This window comes from Notamacropus eugenii, chromosome 1 (genome assembly GCF_028372415.1).
Source record: "Notamacropus eugenii isolate mMacEug1 chromosome 1, mMacEug1.pri_v2, whole genome shotgun sequence".
NCBI classification, from domain to species: Eukaryota; Metazoa; Chordata; class Mammalia; order Diprotodontia; family Macropodidae; genus Notamacropus; species Notamacropus eugenii.
In genome coordinates this window covers 571,293,923-571,306,746 of record NC_092872.1, presented here as the reverse complement: position 1 = coordinate 571,306,746, position 12,824 = coordinate 571,293,923, and the positions used below count along the sequence as shown (strand labels likewise).

The 12,824-nt window shown below is 32.2% G+C and overlaps 1 protein-coding gene across 1 annotated transcript in view; it reads left to right on the top strand.

Moving 5' to 3' along the window:
* Window positions 1–12,824, top strand: part of CSMD1 (CUB and Sushi multiple domains 1) — a 2,598,423-nt gene that overhangs the window by 1,155,225 nt on the left and 1,430,374 nt on the right. Inside the window, exon 4 of the mRNA XM_072634370.1 lies at window positions 404–598. Coding sequence (XP_072490471.1) covers window positions 404–598 — 195 coding nt within the window. The remainder of the gene's footprint in view (window positions 1–403; window positions 599–12,824) is intronic.

Here is a 12,824-nt window from a genome sequence, read left to right as displayed (position 1 = left end):
TAGTTTGATGTAAGGAGAGAGAAAACAAGGGTGAGAAATAGAATAATTTAGATAGCTTAGAGTATGGATCCTCAATCTAAGATCTGCACATTTGAATGGGAAAAATATATCTTTATTTTCACAAAACTGAAACTGAAAATTAACATTTCAGGCAATTGTGCCTTCATGCAATAATACAGGACACCACAGGCTTCAAGTCGATTGCCAAAAGGGTTCATGACACAAAAAGTCTAAGAATCCCTTGCTTAGAGGCTTCCACAAAAGCTTTCCATCATGTGACTCATCCTAGTTGGGAAGTGATCTTGTATTCTTGGTAGTTATGTAAAGGAATCATGTCAAGAATTTAAATAAGAGAAAAAAATGTCTAAAATTAATTTGTCTTATTTTTTCTTTCTTCCAACAGTGCTACCTAGCCACACATGTGGAAATCCTGGAGAAATACTTAAGGGAGTCCTCCATGGAGCCAGATTCAACATAGGAGATAAAATTCGATACAGCTGCCTTTCTGGATATGTCTTAGAAGGTCATGCTATGCTTACCTGTATAGTGAGTCCTGGCAATGGTGCATTATGGGATTTTCCAGCTCCATTTTGCAGAGGTACAGAATTCATGCTAACCTGCAGGGGAAAATACTGTGCAGCTAATTAGTCAATGCAGAAGAATTCATATTTTAACACAACTTTTCATGTAATAAAACATGACATGTCAAATATAAATTATCAAAAGTGTGAAGTAGGTCTGATGTTAAGAAAATGATCATCTAAAGTAACATTGTATAAATTAAATGCAAGCCTAAATTAGACCAAACTTTCATTTATGGAATTAGAGCTAAAAAGGATTCTTAAAGTCAAGCCTATCTCAAGGTACTAAAAGAACTGGCTGATATTATTTTTGAGCCACTGTCAGTGGTCTTGGAAAGATTATGGAGGACAGAAGAGATTCTTAGGACTGGCATATAATAGGCATACCACATCACACTTGTTTCTTTCCCTGTTATAGATGGTTTCATTTGCCCTTGACACTCTCACATCACTTTCACAATTGTGAAACACACATTCAATGGGACTTCATGTTTCATTATTACAATACAATGACTAAAATAAGTGGCACATATGCAACTACATGCTCATTGATTTGTTTAGAGGGGGAAATCAATTTAAACATCAAGGACCTAGTTCTGATAAATAGGACAGTCATAGCGGAATGTGAATTTAAGAATTTAAATTAAATTCACAGAATTTAAGCAATGAGGGCTTAGATGTGCTACAGTACTCTGGGTGATAAATATCTGTATATGGATGATACAGTACATGAGTGATGAACCCAGAAGCTCCCTATGCACACTCTCCCAACCAGTACAGATTAAAATGCATTCACAGCTTCTAGTCTGGTGTAATCTTTGTCTAAATCCTTGCATAAATGCTTCATAGAAATTCTATCTAATAATCTTAATACTTTCTTCTAGGTTTTTGTTGTTGTTGTTATTGTTAGTTCATTGATAAAAATGCCACACTTATTGACATATTTGGGTCATGATGAATCCCTTTCCTTTCATAAACTAATTATTATAATAGCTAGTATTTGTATTCATTTATTATATTAATTTATTAAATTATATTATATACAATTATATAATTTAATAGCTAGTATTTATGTTAATTAGTTATATTTATATAACACATAATTCACATAGAATATTTACATTACATATTACATATAATAATATACAAGGTTTATAAAGGAACTTCACTAATATTATTTCTTTTTATCCCTATAATAATCCTGAGACATAGGTATTATTGTCATCCCCATTTAATAGATAAGGAAAATGGGACCAACAGAGATAACTTGTCATGTCCAGGGTCATATGACTAATGTCTGAGTCTGGACTTGAACTCAGATCTTCTTGACTGCAGGTCTACCACTCTTCATGGAGCCACCTGATTACTTCTATTCACATAGACTTTGAGGATGTCTTTTTATAATATTTCCCATCTTCAAGTCGTTGTTGGTAATATACTCTATCCTGATAATATTAGCAATATGAGTGACCACAGACTTTTGAGTTATGCCAATTTTATGTATTAATTATTATGATCATGGTGCTGTACAAATCACAACTATATATTATCAATGGAAGAATATACATGATTTTTAAAAAGGGGAAGAGAGTTGTAGTAGAAGGAGCTTTGGAGTCAATGAAAGCACTGCTCAGTTTTCCAAAAGTAATTAAGAATGCTGTCTTCCTCATGCTTCTTTCTGTGCTTACCTCATTGTCCATCTAAAATGCCTGTCCAAGAAAAGAAAGAAAATGACCTAAAGAAAATAACAACAAATAGCAAACAAAAAACTCAGTAATAGCTAGCAGCAAGATAGCAATGGAAGGTCTCATTTCTCATCATTTCTTGAAACCCTGTGGAGTAGATCCTGTCAACCAGTTGTTCAATAAACATTTTCTTATGTGTGTATTGCATGCCAAACACTAGAAATACAAGGAAAAAATGAAACAAAATGTGACGTCAAGTATCATGGCTTGTTTCTTATTTTTACTTTTTATTGTTGCTGTTGTTGAGGGAGACATGCATGCTTTTTTTTTTTTTAACAAAAAACAACAGTTGGAGTTAGGGAGTGAGGAGTGGATTGGAAACATTGACAGCTAAGGGAATAATAATAGACTTTGAGTAAGAGACAGTATTATTTTAATTTTATAAATGAGGAGATTGATGCCCAAGGAGAGAAAGTGTCGCAAGTGTATTAAGAAGAATAATTGTAATTCAAGCACAGGTGCTCTTGCTTAGAATCATGAGCTTTTTTCATATCTCAGTCACTTGTGGGTGTGTTTGCATCTATGTATGTGTGCATATGTTCTTTTTTCTCCTCCTTCTCTCCTTCTATCTTCTGTTCTTCTTCTTCACTTTCTTTCCAATTCAGTCCCTCCCTCTGACTTAGGCACCTCTTCTCAGGTCTAGATTATGATATCATTCAAGACTCTTAGATGACAATCCCATAAATTTTATGAATTACCCTATTCACACTCAAGTGCTTGAATTCCACCATAGCTGACTATTGTTGACGGTTATCCATATAGCCTTTAGTCCTTTTGCCTTCCAGAAATATGCTGTTTCCATTCTTTCTTCTAATTTCCTTTTGTCAATGGAACGCTCTTTTTCAGATTGAAATTCAGAGCCCAACTACAAAGGAATATTTGGTCTGAGTTCTTCCAATTTAGGTTATATATATTAGTGATTCAATACAACTCTTACCTAATAAGGTCTACATTTAAAATAAAGTAATTGAATGTGCCCTCTGAGATCACAGGATTTAGCCCTGGTCTTGATTATAGGGACTAGAAATACAGTAAGATTCTCTTTTAATCTAACCCTACAGTTTATTAATAGTATACAGATCATAGGTGTAGCATTCACCTAGAAGGATACAATAAGACATGTGTGTTTTCTTTATAAGCATCGTTGGGTCTCAGTCCTGTTCTAATTACTGGGAAATGAAGTTTGCAAATATAACTGCAATACCAAAATCTTTTCTTTTAATAAGTACAGCCAAATCCAGAGTTACTCCTAAAGTTTGGGGCTGTTATATTGAGGCAGACTTAAAAAAAAAAAAAAAGACCTTTTAAAAATGAACCAACGAATCTAAGCAAAACCGGGTACTTTTAATACTTCTACCATGCATAGGAAAGTAAACAATAAACAAAGGGGTTAGTGTAATTAATTTGGTTTCAGGTTTGGTAGCTTCATCAGCTGCTGGGGCCTTCATATATTCTCTCTACTGTCTCAAGGAAGAGGCCCAATCAGATCAACCTGAACCAATTTCTCTAACAGCAATGATAATAGTTCAAATTTATATAACATTTTAAGATTTACAGAGTACTGGCATTACAGTAATTCTGTAAGTGAAATAGTATGCTATCTGCATTTTATAAATGAAGTAATTGAAGCTTGGAGAAATTAAATAGCATGGTCCCTGATCTCTCAGTCAAAACTTGAATCCATGCATTCAGTGCCCTTTACAATTTACTTTGCCATCTCTTAATAGCCTCTACAATGTACAAAGCCCATGAACTACAATTATTTTCATGTTGATTGTCTTATTAGGGCTGTCATGAGCACTGACTACAAGTGAAGTTTAGCTAGTATCCCAGGAAAGGATATTTTTGGTTACCCTTGGGAACAGAATGAAAACAACTCTGCCAACTCATTTATTTCCTCTCTGATGAAAACCTGTGATAGAGCCTTCCAACTAGCAGCAACTTCTAGGTCTTCCTGTTTCATTTATAATAAGTATACCAGGTCAGTATAGATGTGACTTATTTCCTCTGGCCAGATATCAACTCACTGGTCATTGGAGAAAGATCTAACATTTAAACTATTAGTGTTCAGAAAACTTTGTATAGATTGTCAAAATATTGTAGGAATCTTTTTGCCTTCAGACTTTCTGCCAGCATCAATTTGAAAGTTGATGGGCTACCTCCCCTCCCCATAAGATAGAGGATCATTTTAAAATCATGATGATAATAATAATTTGCTTCATGGGTTGTCATGGCCCCAAACTTCCCCTCTAGTAAAGAACCTAATGCTTAAAAGCTTCTCCCTTCTTGGGTGTGTTGGTGCTCAAACAGCAGATACAATCAAGTGGCATGAGATAACTAAACAAATTAAAGAGACATGGTGCTTGATTCCTATTCCAAATACATCCTTCCTCCTGTGGTACTATTTTACTTCCCTCAAATCCCTTTTGAACCTTACATGAGAGGATGGGAGCAAAGGAAAAGAAGACCAAAGAAGTGTGAAGGTTGAAAGGAGAAATGGAAAGAATAAAAAATATTAACTCATATATCTGAAATATAATTATTTTTCCTACCTGACATAGATGAACAACAGAAATTTAGTAAGAACCTAGCCAAAATCATGAAATGGAGAAATTTAGTATTTAACACCTTTACATCTTCCCTTTCAGCAAGATTTTTCTTCTTCATTTCAGGGACAGATTCCATCTTTTTGTCATAGGATTATAGGATAATAATTGAAGATCTAGAGAAAATGTTTAGAGTCAGCTACTCAAATCTTTTCATTTATAGATGAGCAAATTGAGATTGGAAAAGTTAAACGATTTTTCAAAGGTCACACCAGTAATTGAAGTGTTGGAATTCAAACTCAGATCTTGTTGCCTCCAATCATTCATGTGAGTCTAACTAGCTCTTGACTAATTCCTTAAAAGATTTTAATTGATGGTAGAAATGGAAACTACTCCTACAGGAAAGGATTTTGCATCTTATCTAGTGACTCTCAAAGAGTCTGTCAAGTCCCAGAAGAATTAATTTTCAGTGATTGAAACAATGATTAGGTATTTGGGGATAGAATATTTTACAAATTTATACTCAAACTATTTCCAATTAACAGATGTTTACTTCTATATTTAACTTATTTATTTACAAATGTTAGTTTAACTTCAAATTTCAACTAGTAAGATAATCTCACAAACTATTGAGGCATTATGGTAGTAGATATTTGCAGATTTAAAAATGTAAGAAACTACTATTATAAAATGGTAAGACAGCTTCCAAGTAAACTGGAAAAAAATAACAAAGACTTGTATGAGTGAGTAGTTTTCACTCAATGTGAGTCTAAGAGAGCTTCATTACCCTCTGAAGAATTCTAGTTCGTTAATATTCTTGGAACAGGTTGAATAAATGGGGTATAAATATTAGTATAGTTAAATGGATTTATAACTAGTTGAACATAACCCAAAAGTATTGATTAATGGATTAGTGTCAATGTAAAATGAGGTAGTTAATGGCTTGATATTAGTTTCTTTTCTCAGACATATTTTCTTCAATAACTTTTATCAGTGACTTTGAGGAATATATAGTGCACTTTACTGAAATACTAATGACAAGAAAGTAAGGTGAATAGCTAATACATAGACTACCAGGAATAAAAACTTTCAGTAGACTGAAATAAAAAAGGGTTTTTTGGAGTGCTAGGTAATAATCAAGGAGAAAAAAATAGAAAAGAAAGTGAATAAACTCTGGGCTCAAATTTTCAAAAATAAATGCCCTGAAGAAGATGGAGAATGGAAGGTTATTTGCTATTTTAATTGTGGTACCACAGATATATCATTCTAGTATTTGTGGGGATAAGGTGAGTCACAAAGCATACCTTTATGTGGACTGGGTAATAGATTAAAAAAAAGTTATGGTTGTACAAGATGACATTAGAGAGAAGACTGGGCTGGATTAGGAATAGGTAGCAAGGTTATCTGATTCAGACAGTTGGATTGGAAAAGGAATCCCCTGAAGCAAAAGAACTACAACAATGAACGTCTGATTATAAAAACAGGATTTGAGTCTGGCAAAGAAAAGACTGTAAATGAGGTGGTATTGTTGCATGCATACACATAAGCATGCACAGAGAACTATAACTACATCATGATTATTTATTTCTTTTAATAAGTAGATTAAATGGGAAGTAATATTAACATAAAATGTTTAACAAACTTAAGAATCCTAACATTAATTGTAATGGAATGTATTTGACCACAAAATGAAAAAGTGGGATAGCATGAATTGGAGAGTAAAAACTCAACTATTGGCTATATGCAACAAATACATGTAAAATATAAAGTTTCAACAAAATATTGAAATGAAACTTTGAAGTAAAATTTATTTTGATCCAGCAGAATAAGAAAAAATGACAATCATTATTTGAGAGAAAACCATGGTAAACAAACAAATAGTGCCAAGAAACTCATGTGAGTAAATAATTTAAAACACTAAAGATAATGGAAAAAATGTTCACAATATATAACAAAAGTCTTCTTTCTGAATACTGGAAGAAAAAAGTCAAAATTGCAAAAAGTCAAAAAGTAAATTATGGGTCCTTAACAGGTCATTTTCCATTATTTATGGAGACAGATAGATAGATACAGAGAGAGATAGATATAGGTTACTCAAAAATTTACTTTGTACTAAGGAAAATGTAACAAAAAAGATGAAAGAAAAAATTCATGGACTTGAACAGAGTGTTAGAAAAAATCTAATATATATTAACAGTTCATGGGTAGCAATATTAAAATATATACCTTTATACATTTTTAGCATTGGATGTCTTCTTTATTTGAATTAATCATATGCTGGAACAAAAGAATTTGCAAATGAAGTCACAACAAAGGCACTGTTAAATATATTTATTTTACATGAGAACGCAAAATTTGTTAGTTGATTGATATAAGCAAAATGCAAAGACTTAAATAGACCAAAATGTTATATTAAATAGTGAATTTTTCAAACAATGAAATGTAAACAGCAAACAATTATATTAAATGAAATAAAACCACTTCTATATAGCAAAATTTATGAATTGCATTTAAATCAATCCTTCAAAGAAAGTGTATATTAAAGATAAAAAATTAATGTACTAGGAATGTAAATATAAAGACTAAAATATCAATGAATGAACATGCTAAAACTAGTATCAAAAAAGTTAAAAGTGAAATTCAAAATAATTAAAAATGGAAAAGATTGTTGAGCAGATAAAAAGCTAATTTTAAAGACCAACAAATCAGTAAAACTTTGGTTAATATACTGCTGAAAAGAAAAAGATAGTTCCTAAGATCAAAAATTATAAAAGTCAATTCACAAAGACTATAGTCTTTGAAAATAGACCACAGAAAATTAAGAAAAATATTTAGAAATATCACGACTAATTTTATGGAAATACAACTGAAGTAAAATTGGCAAATTGTTTTTAAAATATAAAATGCTCTTTTTAACAATACAGGAAATAATAAACTACACCTGATTTCAGAAAGACAAATGTAGTAAATCATAAAAAACTTCCAAAGGAGAAAAAAAATCCTGATCCAGATGAATTTACAAGTGAATTAAATGCAGTATTCGTTGTTGTCATCATCATGTAAACTTTTCAAATAGAACGTGAACTCTGAAAATTCACTTTAAGTGGAAAATATGGGAAACAAACCAAGAAGACATTAGCATAGAAAGAAGCTAGAAATGTATATAACTACTTAATAGACATGAAAAAATAAAAAAGAGTTAGAATACAGAAATATATTTAAAATTAATCACAAAGACCAGCTTTTACTTATATGATGAATGAAGCAGTTTTATATTATGAAATCCAATAATGTAATTAAACCTCAAAATTTAAAAATAGATTCCATATCTATAGGCATAATAAATATTTTATATTACATTATACATAACATTTTAAAGAATTAATTTCATTTGATCTAGCATCTGAAGGTATAGATTGGGAAATATATTTGCAACCAATACTTATGATAAAATTTATCATCTGAAATCTACATGGAATTAACGAAAATGGAATATTAAAAGCTATTCCTCAACAGACAAGTGATCAGATTAATCAAGTAAGCAAGGAGGTTATTGACAGCAAAAAAAGAAAAAGACCAATATTCACAAAATATTTATGAACATATAATTTACAATAGCCAAAAAAAAAAAAAGAAAAATATATTCTTATTGATTGAGGAATAATTGACCAAATTATATTGCAATGTGATGGGATGTCCTTGTTTTGCAAGGTATTATGGACATGTAAAATTCATTAACAAATGAAAAAAACTTTGAAGTAACATGGAATCAAGATTTGATAACCAAAAGAACATCAAATACACATGCATTATGACTATAACAATGTATTCAATAATGAAAGGCTAGATGAAGTTGTTCAAAAATAGTGGTAGATGACAGTACCACACCTTCACTGAAATCTAAAGGATATAGTCTGTCTTTCTGTAAAGAATTGATACCCTAAATGTGTTTTGTCGGGGAGGATGTGTTTGCTGACAAATGACTGTTTCTAAACATTTAGCTATCTTTGTTTTTTAACTGAGATGGTTAAAAAATTGAATACATTGTCTCACAATGTAGTTAAATTCCTATGATTAAGAAATTCAATTATACTTTGGATAGTTTAAAGATGGCATAGAAGCAACTCAAAAATAGTGATTTGAACTAAATAATATCTTAGACTTTCCAATTCTAAAGTATTATAATTTTATGAAAAGATATATCATATCATACAAACCCTCCTTTTCATCCATACTCTTCAGTTTGCAGTCCCCACAACACCCTTTACTATCCATTATGTCCATGACTTCAATTACTGGGACAACTACAAAAATGAGTTGAGGATGAGAAGTTAATATCTGTTCCACATTTAAATCATTTGAACATCTGAATTTGTTTAAACTTAAGTATTATCCCTATAATTATATTTTATTGGCATATTTTCCTCAAAAGAAGATGAGGTTGGTTAGAAACTAGAGGCTAGAGGAACTAAATAATATTAAGCTAAAATGGAGCCAGAGGCAGAACCACATGACCTTCTTATATTTCCTTTGTTGAAGGAAGAGAATTAAAATAATGATTCTTTGTAATCATGAATTTTCTTAACAAAATCAAGGGAATATTACATGTTAATATATGATAGACAGGTTACAAAAATAATATCACTCATTAAAAACATATTTATTATGTTAGGTTCTCTAACTTCAAATCCAATTTTCCTTCTGATGAAGGACTTTATCTGAATGACCAAGGAAGAGATATTTCATTTAAGAAAATTCAGTCAAATGAATCTAGATTATCCCATTATAAAAACAGCACCTAAGCTTCTGTCTCCCCAATCTTCTACCTGTCCCAGTAGATCCTGTATTGGGCTATATTAACACATGTTTACATATGCATATGCATGCATGCACATACATACAAAATGCATCTGCTGATTGGACACTAAATTAAACAAGTATCTTTATTTGGATGGGGAAATGAAGCAAATATGACCAGCTTGATTATGTATATAAGTTATTTGGGGTTCAGAAAAGTTATAGGAAATACTCAAAATGACACAATAAATGTGGAGGCTGACCCTCGAACATAGGTATTTCAATTCCAAATTTAGCATCCTTTCCCCCATACCAGAGTGCTTTAAAGGAAGCTATTACACACATGAAATGACTGAACACCACACCTTAAACCATAGAAAGACTAAAAGTTGTCTCTGTTGTAACAAATACATATTCACCTCTACTTTGTAGAGTATGGTGGGATGGGGAGGTAGCATCTGCAATTTCACTGGCATGGAGAACTCTGTGGTGGGAAAACACCTTCACTAGACGCAGATTCAGCAGCTTACATCTAATAGCCATACAGAGTAGCTTGACAACACTGAGAGGTTGTTACTTGCCTGTGGTTGAACGTCTAAAATGTATCAGAGGCAGACTATGAATCTACATCTTCCTAATTCTAAAACCTTCCCACTCTATTCTACACCATGTCCCTTTTTGCCTCTATCTACTTGTTGATAATAATAGTTCACTTTTATGTAGGACTTAAAATTTTCAAAGGACTTCATATATATTATCAAATATGATCCTTATAGTAATCAAGTATTTTACTCCTGTTTTATAGATAGGCAAAATGAAGCTCAGAGAGGTTAATATAATTGTCCGTTGCATTAGTGTCTGAGGTGTAATTTTTGTACAGATCTTGATTCCATACCCAGTCCTCTATCAGCTATGCCTTATTAAACTGTGTGTTTGTGTTTGTGTGTGTGTGTGTGTGTGTGTGAAAGCAGGACCTATTCTGAAAGTTTAAAGAAAAGGTAGGCTAATGATTTTGATTTTTCAAAGTTGACTTATTTGAGAAATTTAAGTATAGTTCTGTGTTCTTGGGACGAATAAATGGTTGTCAGCAAAAATGCTACCAAATAAAGAAGCCATGGCTGCTTCAGTAATACCTTAAAGGCATGCCAAATAATGCACACTCATGGTTCATTTAGAGCTTTTTGAAGCTGCAATTTTCTTTAATTGATAAGTCTTACAAAATATGCCTAGAAACAGTGCTTTGTAAAATGTCAGTAAAGATTTTTTTTTAATTGCATTCATTCTGCTGCCAGTGATGAAGGGACAAGGAAAAAACTTGGAGTGACATAGTTAGGAGGGGGAAGGAAAGGAGGGAAGATCATGCCTTTTATAGCTGACTATAAATTCTGTAATATTTAAAACACAGCTGTGTTTTTATCAGCAATGTTACAGAAGCAACATTGTAAAATGAATCTTAAATGATCTGTCAAATCAGGGCCACGCGATGTAAAGTACGATTGAATGGAACAGCCTTGATGATATGAATCCCAGCTTTAAATTAAGTTGAAGCAGTTTAGACTGAGTTGGTTTTAAGCACATTTTTTTTTTTGCTAATTGTGCAATAAAGAAATACAAATGAAGGCTGACTAGAATGATAACTTTAAAGAAAAAACTTACATTATCAGATTTGAGGCTCTAGATACTTTTTAAATTGTTGGTTATTTGTGATAACTCAGTTAACATACTATGATGCAGGAAAGGTTAGAAATCCCATCTATCCCTATAGCATCCCTCCACCCACACACAAAAATTCCACTTTTTTCTTGTTGACTTCTTTGATCCACAGCAGATGATACATTTTCCTCTTAAGTGGTCCTTTGCCTCTCTCTGTGCTTACCTAGTCTAATTTTCATTTGTCTCTGATACGTGCTTCTATTTCATGAGTATTTACAGTGTCTTCTTTAATCTTTTGTTCTTTTCTATGGCTTAGCACATTGCTATTCATGCAGAAGGTATTTAGTAATTGTCTGTGGGATGATTTAATTGGTCTTTAAGCAGAGGTTGGATGACCACTGGTGGAGCATATCTTAGAGGAAATTATTTTGGGTAGTGTGGGTTGAAATTGATAGTCACTGAGATCCCTTCCAACTTTCAAATTCTATGATTTTGTCAGAGTTGAATACTCACATGTGAATTAGCTTTAATATCTTCCTGCAAAATATTGTAACTGATTTTGCTACAATATAGACATACATGAAATGGTTAATCAGCTCCTGAAAAGAAGCCAGAATGAATCCTTTGGATAGATTCAAGACATGGCTTTTAAGTATGTTAAGTTAATTTATCAACTGCAATATTAAGATTTTAGAGTTATAAGTGTTTCCCCTCAAACTTCAGCTCAAAACAGTTTTCCATAACCAATGTGTCACAGAACCTCCATACTATTAGAGAGTCATTCTTTGGTCTTAATTCTAGTACCTTCCCTCTTAATTATTTCTGACTTATCCAGTATATTGCTTGTTTATACATATTTGTTTGCTTATTGTGTTCCCCATTCACTTATGAGCTCTTTTGAGAACAAGAATTACCTTTTGCTTCCTTTTGTATACTAATAGGCACTTAGTAAATATTTGTTGGCTTACTGGCTGGTCTAACCCTTCAAAATATGAGTGTCTCTTAGAACAGAAATGCATGACATGCCTTATACCTAGATGCTAATGGGTTTATTGAATCACTTTCGTGGTTACATGAAGGACATGGAATACCAAGAAAGATCAAGGCACACAAAAATAATGTGATACAAGAAAAGTGAAGAACAGGTTCAGAGAGGTAAAATAAATCTAAACTCAGCTCCTTTATACGTTTGTTATTGAATAGTTTTATAGGCTCTAACTCTGCATTATTTCACATATCTAAACCTATGATTATATTAGTATTGGGAACTCCGTGGAAGAACACTCTGTCAATGCAGAATGGCAATTTTTCTGAAACTTACATTCTTACTACATTGCCTGGATCATTGAGAAGTTGTTACAAACTTGTCCAGATTCATACACCTTATAAGGTATCAGAAACTGAACTTCACCCGCTTATTCCTGGCTGCAAAGGTAGATTATTCTCCAATATTCCATGTTGCTTTTCATTTCATATATGCTTTCTAAATAAAAGCCTACTGT